The sequence below is a fragment of the Salarias fasciatus genome, chromosome 20 (genome assembly GCF_902148845.1).
Source record: "Salarias fasciatus chromosome 20, fSalaFa1.1, whole genome shotgun sequence".
Classification (NCBI taxonomy): Eukaryota; Metazoa; Chordata; class Actinopteri; order Blenniiformes; family Blenniidae; genus Salarias; species Salarias fasciatus.
In genome coordinates this window covers 4351439-4372536 of record NC_043764.1, presented here as the reverse complement: position 1 = coordinate 4372536, position 21098 = coordinate 4351439, and the positions used below count along the sequence as shown (strand labels likewise).

At 46.4% G+C, this 21098-nt stretch overlaps 1 protein-coding gene across 5 annotated transcripts in view; it reads left to right on the top strand.

Annotated features, from left to right (window-relative positions):
- agrn (agrin) overlaps positions 1 to 21098 on the top strand; it is a 303236-nt gene that overhangs the window by 265116 nt on the left and 17022 nt on the right. For 3 of the 5 annotated variants that reach the window (XM_030119411.1, XM_030119410.1, XM_030119412.1), the window contains 10 exons: positions 1303 to 1422; positions 1592 to 1981; positions 4538 to 4730; positions 7678 to 7893; positions 9838 to 10067; positions 11440 to 11574; positions 14492 to 14582; positions 14904 to 15068; positions 15876 to 15987; positions 19967 to 20083. In XM_030119411.1, the coding sequence (XP_029975271.1) occupies positions 1303 to 1422; positions 1592 to 1981; positions 4538 to 4730; positions 7678 to 7893; positions 9838 to 10067; positions 11440 to 11574; positions 14492 to 14582; positions 14904 to 15068; positions 15876 to 15987; positions 19967 to 20083 (1769 nt within the window). Of the gene's footprint in view, positions 1 to 1302; positions 1423 to 1591; positions 1982 to 4537; positions 4731 to 7677; positions 7894 to 9837; positions 10068 to 11439; positions 11575 to 14491; positions 14583 to 14903; positions 15069 to 15875; positions 15988 to 17339; positions 17352 to 19966; positions 20084 to 21098 lie in introns of all 5 variants that reach the window. The other 2 variants (XM_030119408.1, XM_030119409.1) reach the window with 1 other exon arrangement.

The window sequence follows — 21098 nt, the reverse complement described above, 5'->3', positions numbered from 1 at the left end:
TCTGGTAGTTCATTAAATCATCGTCTGTAGAGGTTAAAACTAGCAACAGTTTGAAGATTGTAAGGATGAGAAGGTATAGATGCTTGTCTTCAAATACGAAGAGCAAAAGTGAAATGAATAATGAAGTAAATTGCTAATACCTGAAAGACCTGCTTGAATACAGGAACAAAGCATTCATCCTTGGCTGTTTTCCCACTGAAGCTTCATTACTTAATCTCCACGTTTTAATGATCTTATTTGTTTATATTCTAACTGATTCATGTATTTTTTGAGTTTCACTAGACGTGCCTTCAAAAACAATCAGGGAGAACATGCAGTCTGCGCTGAACGGCCTCTAAGCACAGACTCCAACTGGGGATGTTCTTCCTGCCGGGCAAAAAGTCGCTCACCATCTCACATTTAACAACACAAATTTTACACAGCATCTTTCCAAAACAGCAGGAAGTACTGTAGCTGAGGTAAAGCTGGGGTCTGTCTTCAGTTTGTGTGATCTGAAGCATTCTCAGCATTTCATCACATCTTTCAAATGAAAACATTCAGAAGATGGAAAAAGATTGCCTGAAGTGCTGGATGTGTTAGTGAGGTGAAGAAAAAGACATTTCTGTGTTGTTTTGGGTTTCTGTCACAGCTTTCAAAGCTTTTCCAGTACTTTAAATTTAACAGGCGATTTGCTTGTATTGAAATAAACCCTCAGAATTGATCTTCTTTGTGTCGGGAGAAGCGCCTGATGTTCCTCAGAACCAGAAACCTGCTTGACTGATCCTGTCAGATTCCCTGCTTGAAAGCTGAAATCAGTATGAGGATAAGTTAAGGTAGCACAAGTGTTGAACACACGGACGATCTATTGATCTGTGACGTGCTTTTACTGTAGTTTCAGTTGTGATCAGTTTCTGTTCTGATGAACGGCAGATTTTTACTTTTAAAGATTTAATATAAAAACTGAATTCAGAGTCACATGGTCCTGCTTGGCTCTTTGTCCTCCTTTTGCCTTCTTTCTGTTTCTTTTTCTTTTCGGTTTTATATCCTTTATGAGCACCGTTTAGCATCCTTCATACCGTGCACATGGGGCCGTTACGCGGCGCTCCTCCATGGCCTGTAAAGTAAACATCTGTGGCGCACGTTATGAGAGCGATTCATCTGGAAAGAGCTGGACAGGCGACGGCTGGAGGACAAGTGGTCCTCCGAGGCCCTCCGACTGTCTGTCTGATATATCCACGGCGCCGTTAAAGAAGCCCTGTATTTGCTCACCGGAGCTCCTGGGAGGCCGGGTCCTGAGTGGCTGCTCCTCTCTGTTTATTGCAGACACCAGATACAGCGTGGACGACATCGTAGGAGCCCTGCTGAAGCAGCTGAAGGCCTCCAGGGACACCAGCATCTCCGTGAAGAAGCCAGAGGACGAGAATATTCGCTTCACCAATTATGGTAATGCAGTGTGGGCTTAACAGGGCCGTGTACGGATTAATCAAATGAAAAGGCTTTTTAAGTTATTCATGAGGTGATTTATCTGAGGTTTTCGGGGTCTTGAAGGGGAAATCTCTGGGCAGCAGGCTGGACGCACTCTAACGTCTCTCCTGTCCCATTTCCGCTACAGGTCTGTCCTTCCCCATCTTCACCACCACCACCACCACCACGGCGGCGTCCGTCACCACGGCCGCCCCCACGACCACCACCTCCAGGCCCGCCCCGACCTCCACTCCCTACGTCACCCGCCGCCCGCCCGGCACCACCCGCAGGCCCTCCGGCGGCCGGCGCACCACCACCACCACCGAATCGGCGCCCGTCACCACCACCGCGGCGCCCGCCACCACCACCAGGCCGCCCCCGGCCACCACCGGCCCCCACGCCAGGGGCAAGCCGCACCACCGGGGGCAGAAGCCCTGCGACTCCCACCCCTGCCTCCACGGCGGCACCTGCGAGGACGACGGCAGCGACTTCAGCTGCAAGTGTCCGGCCGGCCGGGGAGGGTCCGTGTGTGAGAAGGGTGAGTGTTGCCCTCTTCAGATCCTCCGGGGGTCGTGACCTACACTCTGTGTTTTTTAGATTCTGATTAAGTATTGAATAATAATCGCCCTTTTAGTGGATGCACCTGTGGCTACAACCACACTCTGTAGACCAGGGGTGTCAAACATAAGGCCAGTGGGCCCAAACCTGGCTTCATGTTGACATTATAGTCATTTTTGGTACAAACTGTTTGGTGTTGTGAAAATTTTGCTTCAGCACCACAACAACCTAATCAAAGGACAGTTCAAACTCAAATATTCTGCCAATATTCGAATGACATTGAGCTGAGCGTGTCCCCTGAACTACAGTGTGTTTCCATCATTCTCCGTACGTCTCCCAAACATGAAACATCTCAACTCTCTCGTTTTGTAGCTGTTCCGTTTGCTTTACGTCATTTTCTTGATGTAAAATAGGGAGGTAGTAGTTCTGATGCAGGCAGTATTGAGAAATTTCACGCATTCCAGCCGACCTGCCTTTTTAATCTTCAAAGATGAGCTGCAGAGAAGCATGATAGTGCCGTCGCCGTGCTCATCAGCGGGAATGGAGGGGGTCGCCTTCAGAGGAACATTTAGTCTGATGAAAACATTTTTTTACACACTAAAGCCTTTTTTCCTTTAACCTTGGAGTTCCCCACATTGTCAACAGTTGGACCAGAATACAGAAGAAATGGTTTGCACAGTGTGCTCAGGGTCAAAAGTCAGGCAGCGTCTGGCGCACGTGGAAACGTTCACAAAGACGTAGAGAGAAGAAGCGGCACGCGCCGAATACTGAGACAGAAAGTGAACACAGGAAGCAGCGAGTTAACAGGGAACAGCTGGAAAACCAAGAAGCATTAAAAAGCGAGGAAAAAAAACTGAAACATTAACATCAACCACACTGAGCAAGAAAAACTGCACTTCAGGATTCATCCATCAGCAATCTGATACTTCTGAGTTAAAGCAGTGATGCTGCAGCCGAACCCCGCTGGCCGTGAAGGTCACCAGTCCATCAGACAGCAGACAGGCTCGCCAATTAGCCTCAGATGCATGTTTTTGTAGGAGTTTCTTAATACTAAATGAAAACACAATTTTTTATCCGTCATATATTTTTTTGCTTTTAAATTCCTGAAAAGAAAAAAAGAAAAACTTTCAAAGTTTCAGCTCGTTTCAAACTCTTTCAAGAAAATGAGTCAGTTCAGACTCGCTCCAGACTTTGGTACTGTAGCAGTTAGCATTTTCAAAGGCTAACGTTTGCGGAGATTTTGCAGCAGCTAAAAACGTTCCAGGCTCTCCGCTTTGCTCGGTTGTGCCTTTGAGCAGTTTCATAATCACTGCCAACCACGTCCTCCAGAGCTTTAATGTATTCATAAAGCAACCCAAACACACCATGATGATAAAAGTATATATGATGCCCAGAAAGAGTTTCAATAACTGAAACAACAATGTATCCCTTACGCGGCAGCGGCTTTGTCTAATTTCATTAAGCTCAAGACGACGCCTTAAGTGATGGAGGGAGTAATGAATTCCAGTTAGTGCTGGAATATGTAAATCAAAAGTAATGCGGTCACAGATGTGGATTTATTGGGTCATATAAAGCTCATCAAGCTAACAGCAATCGCAGCTCAGGACAGTTTTATGTCGGATGTGATAAATAAAGAGCGGAGAACAAAGAACCGGAGGTGTGATTGCGTCAAACGCCACATGTCCCCTGAGCGGCCGCTCTTCAGACTCATCTCGAGTGATTCAGACAGGTTCCACGTCGTTAAGAGAGGAGCTTCCACTGCGCCGCTCACCACCGGCGAGGCGGAATCCAATCAGCGCCGCGGCGAAAATCATAAATCAAGGAGAACTTCTCAAGAAGCACAACTCTTTTGTTTCCTCCCCCACTTACCCTACTTTGGGATTTTTTTTTTTTCAGTGAACGAGGTTCAACCTCACGCAGCTGCATCTTAAGATAATTGACACTAATTGCTTTGATGGGGATTAGCTGCTGGGAATCAGTATGTGTCTTTTGAGTTAGAGTGGCTAAATGAAATCATGCACACACACACACACACACACACACACACACACACACCGAACAGACGAAAACAACAGCACACACACACACCAGCCTCCCTCAGATCAATCAAGTCATTAGAAAAGAGGGAGCTCATCAGCAGCCATTCTCCGGAGAGAGACGGACAGAAAGACAGATGGACAGAGAGAAAAAGAGCCTGTGGAGAAAATAGACCATAATAATTGTAATTGTAGAGTGGATGTAAAAAAAGAAAAGTGTGTGTGCGTGAGTGAGTGCACGGATGTGACTTGAGAGTGGGTGATAAACTCCTCTCAACCTCATCCTTTTGATAAACCCGTTAAGTATTTTGGAATAAGCATCAGTCCTAAAAACAAACTAATATTACAACTTTTTTGTTCTTCCCCCTCCATGACGCGTCAGCGAGACGCCGCCGCTGCTGCTCACACTTAATTACACACATTAAACCTTTATTCCACCGTAATAAATCAAATGACAGCGTGATGACAGGCTGTGGCTCCTTGTCTTCATTCCTCCTCAGTGATCAAGTACTTCATCCCCTCGTTCGGGGGCCAGTCCTACCTGGCCTTCCAGACCATGAGCGCCTACCACACCGTGCGCATCGCCATGGAGTTCAGGGCGTCCGAGATGACCGGCCTTCTGCTCTACAACGGCCAGGACGGCAAGAAGGACTTCATCTCCCTGGCTCTGGTCAACGGCCGAGTGGAGCTGAGGTGAGTCAGCGGCGACAGCGGCCGTCTGCTGCTCGTTCTGCTGCCACATCGGGGCTGTTTCGTTTGTTTTTCGTTTTTTGTTTAATATTATTCTTTTAATCCATTCTTGGATGACAGTTTAACGACTCCCTCAGAGAGGCAGGGTCACGACAGCAGCTGAAAGGGGATGTAAATAAGAATGGAACAGAATCGACAGCAACAAAGATAATGAGGCAAATAATTACAACAAGTAGAGACGTTGAAAAGCTGCAGAAAATAAAATACGAATGCAGAATTCTCCTTGTTCAGACCCGCAGGTTGACGCTGCTTTCAGAAATACATCTCTGCTTCTTGTAAAGCTGCTCGCCTGGTCATTTTTACAGGTGGTTGAAGCATATGTACCGAAACGTAGGCGGCAGAGTTAAATGGACAGATCATATGTTATTTTTAAATAACATCGATAATGGACCAACCAGTATAATTCAAAGAATTAACAGATGGCAGCAGGGATTTCAAAATACATCCAGAAATGGAGAAAATGAATTGAGCATGTGCTTCAGAACTGTGTCAGGATAGAGGAGAAGTCAGCATATGGTGTGTATGGAAATAAAGTGAGACTGTTTCTGCAGGAAAGCTTTATCCGTTAGATATATATAGTTAAAGGAACCTGGAAGTGACATGGCTGACATGAAATGGAAAATCTCTAATGAAACGTTTGTGTGAGGAGCTCATATTGGTAACTTTGAAAGGAAAATCTCTAAAAAATGAAACCTCACATAAAGTATTGATAAAATGTTGTCTGAAACCAATAGTTCAACACATTGTCACACAATAAGTGAATTTTAATGAAAGATATGTCTGAATGTCTTCAGCACAGCAGCAGAAGCGAAGCTGGATGGGAAAGGCGTGTTTCAGACATTTCATAAACTGAATAAGTTCAGCAGCAGGAATTTTTATGAGTTCTCATCATGTTTGTTTTTCATTAAACTTAAGAGAAAACTCCAGATCAGGATTGGTAAGTTTGGTCAAAATCAACAGCAGAACCTAAAATTCAAAAACTCTGACAGCAGCAGCAGCAGCAGCAATCAGATGCATCAGAACTGACCAGTGGAGGCTGAAAGTGGCTGAAAGCAGAGTTTTGACCGGATCAGTGTGTATTTAAAATTGTTACATGGTTTTAATGAGCCTCTGTTGAGGCTCCGCAAATGTCAACTTGTTGCATTTCTTTGCATCTTGTCAGAAAATCATGATTCAAATTGTGATCTTTCAGCGCTGCTCAGACGCCCACAGGCATGAGATTCAGACGCTCCAGAAATGAGGCGCCAAAGTAACAACATCTCCTGTCTGAGGGAAACCTCAACCAGTACATTTCATTACATTTCATCAAGTCTTGTGTTGAATGATTCAGAGCAAAAGATGAACGTCGTCGCCGACTCCATCGATTGGCCGAGGCCTACAGCCGCCATGGAGCAATTCTCAAATAACTTCTATGAACTTTTGCTTGACTTTTGAATGTGAGAAACTTATTGATAACGCTTTAAACAAACTCCAAACCAGAACCAGCGTGGAACAGATAACCGCCGGCACAGCTTGTTGCTTCAGTGTTCTGGGGCTGAATTAATTGCTGATGTTCTGGATAACCGAGTGTGTCGACGCTGCCTGCGCCGACGCCGGTTCAGAATATTGCCCGAGTCAATATTCTGCTCGCAAATGTTCGTGTTTTTCCAATATGAACAAGAGCATACTGTTATTAACAGATCTGAAACTGAGGGCTGTTCATAGGTGAAGCGAACTCCTGGGTACATGCAGTGCTGCTCATGGTGAATCAGGAAAATGTTTAGCTTGTTGGGTGTTCTCAGACTTTAGCTTCCCTGCATGTCCTTGGCGCTCTTTCTGCCAGCCCGGGACGAGAAGTGGGCCTTAGATCATGTTCATGATGGACTTTAAAAAGGCACTCACGCTTTTTTTTTTTTTTTTTCGTAGCACAAGCCAGTAAGTCGTACGTTAGAGCCTCTCAGGTAGATGAACACCCCCATCTTATATTCCTTTAATGCCTTCAGTTCGTACTGTTGAGCTTTGGTCCGGATTTGTAGACGTGAGGTTGAATTTATCATCCCTCCTCCTGAAGTCAGTTCCAACATTGAAAATCGGCGTGGTGTCACTTTAATGTACAAACTGGTGCGTTTGGCTTTATCAGCTATCTCATTAGAAATGAAGCTGGGAAACGCTTCCCGTCCATTAAAACTGGAGGATTTTCCTGAAACAGAATGCAGCTGCTCTGCTGCACTGGAATCGTATGAATGAAAATCTTCTGGGAACGCAGCGTCTTCAAAAGAGACGCCAATGAGCTAATTAGAGATTCCCCAGCACATCTTTTTTGGAGCCTATTATTCCGAACCAAACCTACCTGTCTTATCTTTTACCTTCCATATGACCCTGACCCCCCCCCCCCCCCCCCCCCCCCCCCGCTAAAGCCCCTTTTTTGGTTTTTCCTCAATATGGCCGGCTCAGATTTCTCTATTTGGGGTGAAATCAATAGTAAATTAAAGGAGATCATTAGTCAGTAGTGGTTTCAAACAGAGCGCTGCCTCAATTCCAGAAATACAGCTGTGAGATTACCACCCACAGCTCGGCAAATCCAAGACGTGGGGGGAAGAGCTAATTATTTGTGACTGATAATTGCGCCCAGGTTGTGCTAATGCTACCATATGTGTGGGTGCATGTACACGACTGCTCTTTCTCTCTTTTTTTTGTTATGATATGGCCTTTTTCTTTCTCAGAATCTCATTAGATGAAAGGTTGAATAAAATGAGGACGTAAAAGACTTATTTTTTTAATGGTTTAGTGCTTCATTTAAGTCACATGCTGTAGTTTGGAATCCTAAATGTGATGTTTTGCATCTGTCTGTTGAACATTGTGAGCCCTGTTGAATGATGAATCTGACTAGTTTTGCTTCACTTCTCCCCAGGTTTAACACGGGTTCGGGCACAGGCACGGTGGTCAGCAAGGTTCTGGTCAGCCAGGGCCGCTGGCATCAGCTGGTGGTCACACGCAATCGCCGAAACGCCATGCTGAGCGTGGACAACGAGCCGCACATCGAAGGCGAGAGTCCCCGGGGAACGGACGGCCTCAACCTGGACACGCCGCTGTTCATTGGAGGAGTGCCTGAAGAAATGAAGCAGGAGTAAGTTCCTGTTTCTTCTTCTTCTATCCGATTTGGAGCCAACGACACATTCAGCAATCCATCAGCAGTCACACAGTGACCGATTCACACCGGGGTTATTCTCAATGTGAGCGAGCCTGCAGCTCCATCCACTACAGCCACTCAAACTAACTCATTGAAACATGAAGTACATTTTAGTTCAAATTCAAAGTGTTCCTCATGCTTGTTCCCAAACACATTCTCACTCAGAGGGCTCAGGGCCCTCCTCCCCATGCAAGCTCACATGCATGGAGTGGATTACCCCAATCTTTGAATCAGAGTCGTAACGTGTGTTTGATAAACGGAGTGCAGTTATTTGCACGTGCTTGATCCCTGGCATTCAATCGTGGTGCAATAGTTTGTGAAAGCAGTGGCTGACAGCAGCGCAGCCCCACCAGCTGCTCCAGGCCCTTTCACTGGTCTTTAATGGGACTGCTGTACTGAACCAGGACAATATACTGTAAGTAAATCGTAGGTAGCTCCATAATTGAGGAATTAATGAGAAACTGATGGGATGTGAACTATCTCACAAACCAGCCTGGATGATAAGTAGGTCAGCAGCTGAACACAGACGACAAAGAAAGCACTGCACTGGTTCTTTCAATTTATCAGCACCGTGGCAGGAATACAGCATCTCTTTAACCAAGCAATAATAGTTAAATTTATCAATGGAGGTCAGGATGTATTCAGTTCAGCAGGTTACTCCACTGATTTAGCAGCTAAGTGATCTACTGATGTGGATCCACCCAATACAAAAACATTTTATCCAGACATATGGGACCATTTGCTGCATTGGCATGACTTTTACTGTGCATGGTATTTGGAATAGTTGCACGTTTACCTGACCTGTAATTAATATTTTTGTGTAAGATTTTCTGTGCTCGTAACATCGTGTGAACACTAGAACAGCATGATTTCATCTGCAAAGGCTGATCTTTTGCTTCCAAAAACACGAGGAGGCTGGTGTCAAATTAAAATCACTGAGAGCATTTAAAGCAGCAGAGTTAACCTATCATCCTGAAGTAGAACCATACTGTAGATACTGGAGGGACTTCATTAATTTTTGGTGGCAATGTCTGGTGGTTATATACTTTCACAGTATCCATGTCTGCATGTTTACACCCACATAGTCTTTAGTGACACATGATTCACCTCAATCATGTTTGAATAATTTTTGATTCTAAAACTGAATTATTTTGCATTTTGGGGAAAAAAGAGCATAACCTAACTCAGTTTTGAAACAGGAAGTCTCGGCTTTCAAGAAATCAAATTAAACAAGTTCTACGGCATCAGCATGGAGAGCTGCTTTTATCCTTTCACTGTAACCCCGAAAAGTCTTCATGAAGGTAAAAACAAGGAAGGAGCCAGTCTGAAGAAGGAGAAAGTGTAGACATCTGTGTTAAAATGTAGGGAATAAAAGTAAAAAGTAGTTAAGCGGCTATATCTGAAAACCTACTCAAGTACATTAAAAAATCGTTCCAACTCCAGTTATGCAACACATTTTGATACGAGCCACCTCGAACACGGTTTCCTTCAAGTTTACATTCAGTGTCTGTTTATTGAATCGTGGTTACTTATAAAACAATGTATTGAAAAGAGCAGCCTGACCATGAGCCACATCCATGAGATGTCTTTTCTCGCTGAAAATACCAGATTTTCATAGAAGAGTTCCCTCTTTCAAAAGGCTGAAATCCCTTTTGTTGCTGACCTCGACCATCACAGTATTCGTGTCTGAGCTGCTCCTCCAGACTGAGGACTGGCTGTACCTCATCCATTACATGTGATGTGTTCAGTAATGATAGCAACAAGCACATAACCCTTCTTCAGATATTCCAGACAATCCCTCCAGACGAGAGTCACAACTGGAAATAAATGCAGCTTCTTTCTTTTCTTTTTTTTTTTAATTTCCCTGCGTTTCGTTTCCAGTGTGAGGGAGAGGACCTCGGTGGCCTCCGGTCTGATCGGCTGCATCCGCGTCCTGGACGTCAACAACCGGGTGCTCAACCTGCAGGAGAGCGGCGGCGACAGCCTGTACGGCAGCGGCGTGGGCGAGTGCGGTAACAACCCCTGCGTGCCGAGCCCGTGCAAGAACGGCGCCGCGTGCCAGGTCAAGGAGGCCGAGATGTTCCACTGCAAGTGCCACAAAGGATTCTGGGGTAAGATGCTGACAAAGAGAGAGCTCCATCACAGCCACTTTCCTCACAGTCATGGAATTTTTAGACGAGTTATTTCCAGTGTAATTACAGGAGAAGAAGAAAATGCATCTCATCCGCATGAAATTTAAAAACTTTCCCCGCACCTTGAAGTTCAAATTATGTTCCTGTATCTGTGCGTCGCCTCCTCTTCAGGGATTCGCTCTGCTCATCCCTTCCTTGCAAATCCTAAGTAAGCTCGACAGCCTAATTTGACAGTGTAACTCTTGCTCACAGCAGGAAGTCTGCAAGTCATTTTGTAAACACCAACACCATCAAAATCTGTGTGTCCGACACGAAAACGAGAGATTAGACGCTGACGTGGAGCACGGAACATGAAGACTTCGAACAAATTCTCAGCCGCTGGCCTTTGGCCCATGTCTGCCTTCCTCCTCCGTCGCTCCCTCCAGCAGATGGCAGCTAACAAGCAGCAGAGAGACAGAGAGAGGGAGACAGCATAGTTAAGAGCCGACGCCATCAGGGCCCAGCCGAGCGTGCCCCTCACCACCGCTACCCAAAGTTTCTCACAAGAACCAGATTAATTGTCAGAGTTAACTTTTATGCCTGAATAGTAAAAGATGTTTATACTCACACAGGGGCAGGGCAGTGCTTATAGAAACCACCTTTCAGACAAGTTTTAAGAGCTGTTTTCAGAGGATTTACAATGCGAGTCGATAAAGTCTCACATCACAGCATTATTGCCTTTTATATAGGAGGTGCTTTTATGCTTTTGTTGTTATTGAGAAACTCCAGAAGAGGTGGAGATAGCCGTGTGCTCAGAAGTAGCACCGTGATAAAAGTTGTGTTGGTGTAAAATCAATCTGGATAATAAGAACAGGACTGATGCCTGTAGACCAACAGTCAGGTTTATTTGGAGACAGGAGACAGAGGGATGAAAGAGCGCTGAGGCTTGAAAAGATGGGAAAGGAAATGGGGATATGATCAAAAAAAGCAGCGCTGTAGTCGGGGAGAAGAGAGAGAAAAGGATGAAAGACGGCTTCCAAAAAGCGAGCGCGAGGAAAACGGGGGAGCCGTGTGAGCTCAGCGGGGTGGGGTTCATTAAAGCGCTCCCCTCGCCGCAGGCTCCGACTGCTGAAGTAACGACGGGCGGATCGCACATGGGCTGTGGCAGAGGGCAATACCGTCCCCCACCAGACGCCGGCCAACCTCTCCCGCAGCCGGCGTCTGGCCCAGAAACACGGCCGGCATGGCGGGGAAGCTGGCCGCCGTTTAATCTGGATGTGTAATATTTCCAAATCCTATTAGACAATGACCTCTATCTCTGAGGAAATCCTCGTTCAGATGAAAACGTCTCTGGTCTCCTCGCTCTGCGCAGGTCCGACCTGCGCTGACGTCCACGACCCGTGCGAGCCCAACAGATGCCACCCGTCCTCGCAGTGTCAGGCGCTGCCCGAAGGTGGCTACAAGTGCGAGTGTCCCATGGGACGTGAAGGAAGGCATTGCGAGAAAGGTAATCTGACTGAACCGCAAACACAGCCCGGTGCTTCTGATCGAGCTGCACCCTCCTCACTTTTCACCCACAGTTTTCTCCTTTTTCTTTCCGCTCAATGACATTTCCATCCATCCTGAATCAAAAAGGAAGATCAAACACAGCAGTAGTGGGGGCTCCACCTTCAGGGTGGGAGGAACGGGGAGGGTAGGTTGGTTTATAGAACTGTGGCGGATGATTGGCCCCGCCGGGCCGTTCGCCACATCGACTCGGCTGCGCTTGTTAGCGGCTACGCAGCAGTGGAGCCTCTCTCTCCCTCGCCGCCGATCCGCCCACAGGTGTTGTGTTCAAACATGTTTGTTGGTGTTTAGTCTCACATGGCAGAACCAGGACGCTGCTGGGTGAAAAAAAAAAAAGTCCAGAGCGCGATTCAGCTGCTTTTGAAGTTCATCATTAGCACTTTTGTGGTTGTCATACTCTGTTTTTCCCCTCTGTGGATCCGTCATGGAGGTGTGTAGGAGATAACTGCTTCAGCTGCATATTAAGGGAAATCCTCTCGTACACAATTCTAACAACGGAGATACATGGACCTTTGTTCCCTCGGGGGAATTGAGAAAAACCAGGAGGGAATAGCCTTCTTCCAAGCCCCGATTCCCAGTTAGCGGGTGATTAAAATAAATTGAGGTGAACCAAAATCAATGCGGTGTGAGCGAGAGCCTCTCCTATTCCGAAAGGCTATTTTTTCACGGGAATCAATGAGATGACTAATCGCATCAGTCCTTCCTGCCCGCGGTGATTAATGGGAGCGTCAGTCAGCCAGAGTGTCAGCGTCAGACAGCAGCTCACAAGATAAGGCGGCAGCCAGGCGGACGTCCCCCTCCGAAGGCTGCGCCGAGAACTGGCGAAAAGACAGGTAGCTCGGAGCCCACTCAGCGGGAGCCTGGAGGTGAATTAGCCGTAATATGGAGTGTTTGTGTCTGAGTGTTCAGCTGAGCTGTGGTTTCCATTTCAATCCCTCCAGGGTTCGGCAGAGCAGCCGCCACTGCTACGATATTCACAGTCAAGGACTTCTCTCAAGAGTGTTCCAGTGGTATTGAATGGCCTACTTTCCTCGGTGCTTTTACCCTGCGATAGTGTAAATCATTACAATTTAGTGATGGAAGCAGCATCACTTGGACTGTCTGGATTTCAACCACGAGCGACATTAACACTGCGCCACCTCTTTGTGCCGGAGTTTGAATTAGAGGGGCTAATTGATTGCAGATGAGATCAATACGTTCTTGCATTTGGATGTTTGAGTGAGTAAATACTTCAGATTGAGTAAATACTTCAGATTGTACCATCAGCCTTAGCAAGACGGACGACAACTTGAACTGGATACAGTCCAAACGTTTTTGAAAGTTCAGACAGACGTGTCTTAACTGGAGGTTTGAGGGTCTTGATCTCACATGTTACCGAAATGAAAAGTCTATACGAAGTCAAAACTGGGCCGTGAAAGGGGCACGAGGCGGCTTAGAGATCAGGAAAATGACTTTGTAACCAGAAAGTCACTGGATTAAATCCCACTGCTGGTGAATGATCACCAAAAAAAAAACCTGTGCTAAATGTCATACCTTTCAGTGGAAAATATTGTGAAATGTCCATAAAACTTCTCTATCTGTTGCATTAGGCACGATTTTCCAGACTCGCCTTGCCAACACGGCTTTGAGGCTGGCTTTCTATCTTTCATCACTGATATCTCGGCTTGGTTTCAATGCCGTGTTGTGTCTGCTTGAAAACAAATCAATATTTTCTTTAAAACTTATGCAGTTTGCTCGGTGGTTTGGCCGGCCGGGTTGGAGCCTCGTGCAGGCTGGTTCCGGCCCGTGGGCCTTATTTTTGGCATCCCTTGTTTAGAATATGAAAATGTTTCTGTAGCTCTGAAAACAAGAACCGACTGTGAAAACTTCAGCGTAACTTTTCTCGGTGGTGAGCTCAGGCGCCCAGATGTCGTGTGGCAGCTCTCGGTCACTCGGCTCATTCTCATGCCTCAAACTCCGCCGACTTATTGATCACCAGGCTTTCAGTCCGAGCAGTGTGTAAGAAAGAGAAAAGCCCTCCACGCCGCAGTAAAAGAAACTCCTTTCTCAGCGTCTCCGTCACTCTAATGGAGTTCAGCTCAGTGCACGGTTCCAGGATGTACGTGCAGGACTGTTTTCCGCTCTTCTCCATGCTGCGTGCCATCATCATTAGCAGTCTTCTGCACAATAGCTAATTAGCTTTCTCATCTCCTTCTGCCTTTCCATCCTTACTCGACACAGCTAATCCCAGCCAATTACAAATAAAAGCTTCCTCGCTGGCTATGTAGATCGGGATGTGTGTTAGTTTGTGTGTGTGTGTGTGTGTGCGTTCACATGCGTGAGCCTCCAGCATGTCTGAGAGATGCTAGTTTTTTGCAAGCAAGTCTTTAAATACATCCCCCTGGGTGACGTTTGGATGATTTTTAGTGTCAAGTCACTTGTTAGAAGGATGGCAGAGTGCCGGTCCTAATCACTGAAGACAGCCAGAGACGGGACAGCCAGACACAGACCCGTCACAAAAACATGAATTCCTAAAAAGACCTGCCACACTACAATGGCTGCATTATTTCATAGGTCCCAGCTGTGGTGTTAAAGTCTGCACGTCTCCAAAGGTTCTTTGTTATACAGTGGCGGGCTGTGTAATCAGTCTGACATAAGGTTTTTTTTTCCAATTTTTTTTTTTTTTGTTTGATTTTCAGTCAAGAGAAAGTCTTAATCCCAGAGGCTATAAAAACACAAATCCATCTCTCTCCATAATGCTGACAGGTCCCTCCAAGATGTTCCTGCTACCCTTGAATTTCAATTCTGTCAGCAACATAAAAAAAAACCCAAAAACAAGCGGCGACCTGAGGTTCAGCGGAGTGTCTTTGTCTGTGCAGTGGCGGAGCGGAGCGGGGCTTACATGCCACAGTTCAGCGGGGACTCCTACCTGGAGCTGAAGGGGCTGCATCTCTACGGGCACGATCTGCGGTAAGAGCGGGATCTCAGCGTGAGCCCCACACAGCACAGCCTCGTATGAATTACCCAGCGCCGGTTATCATGTAGTTTTCACAGACTCAGCTTGTTCTCTGCCCAAGGCGGGACTGCTGTCTGCAAGCCTGAACTGAATCCACAATGAGGCTCACACACATACCGTAATCCTGGGTTTAGCATGTAAACTATGAGGTATCTCTACATGATTTCCATAAAGAATGAAAAAAAAAAAAAAAGTGAACGCACATCCTCTCTTCAGCGTTTAGCAGCGCCACTCCTGCATGCACTAATTGTCTTCATCTTGCGTTCCGCCTGCAGCCAGAAGCTCAGCATGACCGTGGTCCTCATGGCCAACGACTCCAACGGCCTGATCTTCTACAACGGCCAGAAGTCGGACGGGAGAGGAGACTTCATCTCTCTGTCCCTGAACGAGGGCGTCCTGGAGTTCCGCTACGACCTTGGAAAGGGACCAGCGACCATCAGGTCAAACACTTACGAGAATCTCTCAGATGAACTAGTTTCACACTTTTTTTATAGGGGGGAAAAAAAAGCTATGTATTCCTTTTGAAATAATTTCCCTGCTAAGTAGCCCCGAATACAAGAGAAGGCAATATCAGTGTTTTTTCCCCAAAGCTCAGTCCTTCTACCATCAAACATGCAACTGAATATCAGTCAGATGGTGCATTTCAAAAGCTTTTAAAAAGCTTTTAGGACATAAGTGATCTGATACGTAGTAGCCATCCTCTTAAAGCTTTGATGGCAGGTTTGTGTCTAACGAAAGGCTGGCTAAATAATGCAACAGATGTATTAAAAAAAAAACAAAGAAACTGAAACCACATCAACAAAAATAAGAGTTGAGAAAAAATATTTAAAAAAGTGTTTTTCATATGAAAATCAATCAACAGATTTAGACACATCAAAGGATCTGTACGAGCAAAACATGCTGTGAAAATAGCTTTCATACCGTAGCGCTGGCATGGTGGGTGATGAATAGATATCTGAGACTTCGCTGCAGAACTTAGAACTCTCACTTTATTATCGAGTCATTGAACACACCTCAGATAACACAGAGGGGTGTAAGCAGCTGCCACACACTTCTCACTCATGGTGTTGTGACAAATATAAAGTACGTAAACCAGGATAATGAACTCAGAGCAGGCTGACCGAAAGAGAAACTCAAGAGCTACAAGTATGAAGAGGAGAGAAGCACAACAATCCCAGTCTGACGATGCTGCGGATTAAACGGCGCTGGCAGTGAGCTGACATCGAGCCTCTTCTGGAATGTTTCAGGAGCAAGGAACCGATCCAGCTCCACGTGTGGAACACGATCAACCTGGAGCGCTCCAACCGCAAGGGAGAGATCATGGTGAACAAGAAGGACCCGGTCCGAGGAGAGGCCCCGGTAAGACAGCAGGCGGAACAGGCTCCTTCCAGCATGCGAGGCTGTCCAGGCTTACGTTCGCTCTGCGTCCTGCCCGTGTTTACTCCTTTTCCTGCCCGAGCTCCGACCGCGCTGCAGCTGCTGAGGAGGGTTAACTCTGCAGAACTGTCTGCGTGGTTGTTGCCATCATGTTTAACTGAAAGTAGGCAGTCATCTCCAGACGTGTGAAGGCAAGAAGGAACCCTGAAAAAGCTTTCCTTATTTGGTATTTTCTTTGTTTTTAACGACTTGTAAAAAAATAAAAGTGCTGCATATGGAAAAGCAGCCTTCAGCGCTGGTATATAGTCAGCTTTTTTAATTCAGCGTTTGAGGAGGTGTCTGGGAAGATGAGGGCGATAGCAGCGGCGAGATGAGCGTAATGAAACTCTTAAGCCCGGCGCCGGGACCAATAAAGCAGGTACATGCTCTCAAATGAGGGCGATGTGATAGTTTGATAAGCCTGTAAGTCATCCAATTATATCCAACAGTGTAATTTGTGATTAGGAACATGCTCTCTGTCAACTCCATCATCTTCCTCTCGCCGCTCAGTCGTCGTCCTGCGCAGCCTCCCATCGTCCGTATGGTAATTGTGTTTTACTCGTGCAATAGAGGCAGAAAATCTTATTGAAGGCGCGAGGAGGAAGGGAGAGCCGAGATGGCGTGGACGGTGGCGATGAGCCGAGGCTCCGTCCTGTACGGACCTCTGCTGATTCTCTCCTCCTCCGGCGTTAAGGGAAGGAGAAACCCATAGCATATGCAGGAACATGTACGGACACATACAGGGAGTGATCTTCACATCAAAGACGGCTCAGGCCCCCGAGATAATCAGCCTCAAAGTTTCAAAGGTCCAGACAGGAGAAATAAAGATCAGTGTCATCTCTGATTGAATGGCAGCAGTCTGTAAATGAGGTTGGGTTAAGTGGCACCGCTCGCTTTCCCTCCATGAAGTTTTCTTTTTTCTTTTCATCTTCCCCCTAATGGCACCATCTGCTTCATGCATGGCCCTCTTAGACTCAGCCCGTCTTATTTGCGTTAAGCGTACGCATTCTCACGCTCTGAGGCCGTATGGAGACGCTGGAGCGTCTTCACGTTTCTCCTGTTCTTATTTCATATGCCTGTCGCCCTCGTCTGTGCTGCCGACAGCTCTTTTTTTTAATGCTCTGACACTTGTGTACAGTGGATACGTGTGCATGTGGGCTTTAATGTGAACGAATGAGCTTCTGCACTTGCTCTGCATGCGTCTTTGTACACAGACACCTTCAGTAGAACTCCCCTAATAACTCTCTTCCTCCCTATTCTCTTCCCTTCTCTATGATGTGCTGTCTGGATATAAGAAATCACGCAAGGTAATGAGACGAGTCCCGGCTCACACCGTAGCCCATGTTTCACTGCGTCCTCTCACCCCCATCTCTCCATGCCACAGCCGGCCAAGGGCAGCTTAAAACGTGCTCATGAGCTCATACACACACACACACACACACACACACACACACACACACACACACAGTTACACAGAAAACAGGAGAAGAGATGCTCTTAAAGAACACGGCTTGGCTTTCACCTCGGTCCATCTGCTGTGGGGGAGGGAAGGGTGTGGGAAGGAGGAAAAAAGAGGCCGTCATCTTATCGCCGAGGCCATTGTTTTTAGCAACAAAGGAGCGTCTTCATTAATACGGCGTAGGCGACGATCTCACGCCAGCGCGGCGTGCCTGTCGAGAAGTGCGAGCGAAGACCGGGGAGGCGAGCAGAGACTCACCGTAGGAGACGGTGAGGTGCGAAGCCAAGCCGGGCTGTTCTTTTGTCATCTGCTCTCACTTCCTTTTGCACACGGGAAGAATCTTTTAGAATCTCACTCACTCGCTCACTCGCTCACTCGCTCACTCAGCCACCTACTCACTCATCGTTACGTCACGAACACTGAGGAGTGACTCGGCCATCTCCATTCAGTGGGTGCAGATTGTCACCTGCCTGAGCAGAACAACCTGAACATGATCCGCCATTTCATCGCATGAAATCTCACTGTAGATTCATAGAAGAGTCCCGTTTATGAGGATGGTCGTTCCAGTTTCAGAAAACCGCACGTAGCACATCGTCAGGAGGGACATCACTGTGGCTGGATCAATACATTTATCTAGATGTGTCCACATTCTGGTTGAAATTGAGTATAATTAATTCTCTCTTTTTTTTACATTATTCATTTTTGACATTCTAAACTTGAAGGTACCGTATAGATTCTTTCAAGAACATCTTCCAGATAAATCTTCTCCATGTTTTATGCTGTGTTAAACTGTGTGTTCATGTTAGAGAAACACTCATTTGAAGTGTCACAAAAACCCTGTATCTCCGACCAGTATGTCAGAAGAGTGGTAATAATGTTAAATCCTCCTGATTTACCCTCACCATGAAGTGAATGGAGGGGTTTCAATGTGATCATAGATCAGATTATGCACTGAGTGCACCGAGTGTCACAGTCTGGCTGTTTCCTTTCAGTCCTCAACTCCAGACTTCAGACTTTCACAGTGTGCTCATCTGTTTCCTTCATATCAGCCATGCATCAATACGCAACGACTCTTCCAAAAATACATTGACTCATTTAGAATTGCACGCAGAACTTCATTGGCCCTGGGTTTAAAAGCTCAGGTTCATTTCCACCACGTTCATCAAACCTCCGCCACCTCCTCATGCGTATGGTCTGTTCAGCTGGAGGATTGTTGAGATTGTTTTGAACTTGTTTTTACTTCCTGAAGCTTTTGTGGACTCTCAGCCGGTAGAAAACACCACCTCCAGAACCACACAAGTGCATTTAGCTCCGCATTCAGTGGCATAATGTTACAGAAGCATCCAGCATTCCGCCTGAAATGATGTTTAAATTGAAACACAAAGGACACTGGGCTAAAACACAAGCGTGAAGGCATCCTTTTCCCCTGACCTGCAGAGTAGGTTGAGTGCTGCAGATCAGTGATGTATACTTGAAGAGACGCAGGTTCCTGACTTTGCATGAGAGTTACTGACGACTGTTGGCAAAGGCCTAAAGGCATGGGCGTCCGCCGAGTCCAGCCGCTCTGGCCGAGGTTTTTCTGCCCCGTCTCTGCTGGAAGCAGCTCAAGGTGCAGTGCACAGCCCCCGGGCTCCAAGCGGAGCGCCGCTGCCTCCTGCACACTCCAAATCCCCTCCTAAATAAAAGCCCGGCCGACGCCAGCCCGCCTGCACAAAGCCTGTTTATTTGGCCCTTTCCATCATTTTTCCAGCAATTAACTCCACTTTACCCCTTTGGCAATTACTGGCCTACATAAAATAAAGATCATTAATTCCTTCCTTCTGAAGTGGGCCGGCTCGTCGGTGCAAAAGAAGGAGACGCGGCACCTTGCTAATGCAAGGCAATTGTCCCAAAGGTTTGGTGGAGAGAATCGAATTTCATAGCCGTCTCCTGCTCAAGTAAAATGCAATTAATGTGTCTCCACACTCAACTGTTTGAAAGGTCGGTGCTTATAATCAGCCGTTCATTAGAGATGTCTGTAAAGAAGCATCCATATCTCAGGTCCAGCCTGCTCCCGATTTCCCTTTGTCGTCTCCTTTTATGACGCTCAGATAGGGGATAATTGACCACTCTCTCTGAGAGACAGAGAAATCAATTATGTTGTAATGTATCAAGTGTATCGGTGTGGAAGGACGGCAAGAAAGTGCAGTTAAGGTTTCTGCGAGCTGCAGCGTGGATAAATCTCCTCCTGTTCTAATGGAACGATCTGTCTGGCTGTGACACACCTGCAGATGTGGCATATTAGTATCAGTCTCACTCTTTTAATATCTCAAGTTAATTCAGGCTCCCTGGACGCAAACACGGCGCTGCACTCACCACGGTAAAGCGCTCGCAAAATCTGAAGTGAAGGGAAAACTCCGGAGGGAGAGATGAAGTGGGATATTTTGTGCACGGCTGAAACCTGTGTGTGTCCTGTCTCATCAGAACCTGCACGTAGACCTTAACCTGAAAGAGTCTCTCTTTGTCGGCGGAGCTCCCGACTACAGCCGGCTGGCGAGAGTGGCTGCGCTCACAGATGGCTTCAGGGGAACAATCCAAAAGGTAAATGTTTACAAAGCCTCTCTTTTCTTAAAGGAGTCGTGTCTCATTAGTTCTGCTTGTGGATTCTGTGTGTTATTTTAATGACTCGCGGGGCCTCCGCATCCGGAGACGCCGCAGTGGCGGAGTCGGATGATGAGTTCGCGGTCGTCCGGCTGTCATGCTACAGACCCTGACATTAGTAGTTTTCCATTATAAGCTCGTGTGACGAGCAGTGGCTGTGCTCATTTGGATTAGCATGCACTAATAATAGAATGTGCATTTTGAAGTCCCTCCATTTTGCTTTTCTCAGATCTTTTCCCTGACAGCTTTCCAGTTTTTTTCCTCTTCACTTTCCAGCAAAAAAAAAAAATTAAAAAAAAAAAAAAAAGAACCTCATCTCGCAGAGCCAAAAATAAATCTGGAGAACAAAGGCAGGATGTTACTGTTTGCACAAACTTGTCATCAGTTCTCCTCTGCAAACTTTCCCTTGACAGTTTCAGGCAAATCAAAAGCTAAATGTGGCGCTTGTCTCACCGGCCTGTGGGGAATAGTTAATTATGAGGAGGACGGTATGTTTTCCCAGTTTGATGTAGTGTTTAACACGTATGTCGTATCAGCCGCTGTTATCCGAGGCGCCGCTCCGGTGTCTGCTGCCTGTTCAGAGAGACATGTTGAACCAAATCTACAGCATCAGTGGACACACTTATTTGTTGTGTTGCAATAATTAGGTTTAATGATCGTTCAGCAGAAAAACACGAGGCCCTTTGAATGGATGTTTTCTTTGAGATTACAGTCAGCGGTGGTAATAAAAGATCATTTGCAAGTGTTTTGCTCAAGAGAAAAAAAAAAGACTTTAACAACAAAGCAATTAAACAAACAGTGGAGGCTTATTGTGAGATTTATTGTCAATGCTAGTACTTTATAAAAGGTCACGGCGAACACAGGTACAGAAGAACTGCTTTTTGGAAGTGATTTGTTGTAAACGGACTTTTACTGGATGGGTGCATTTTGCTGCTTGACCGCTTTACATGATATG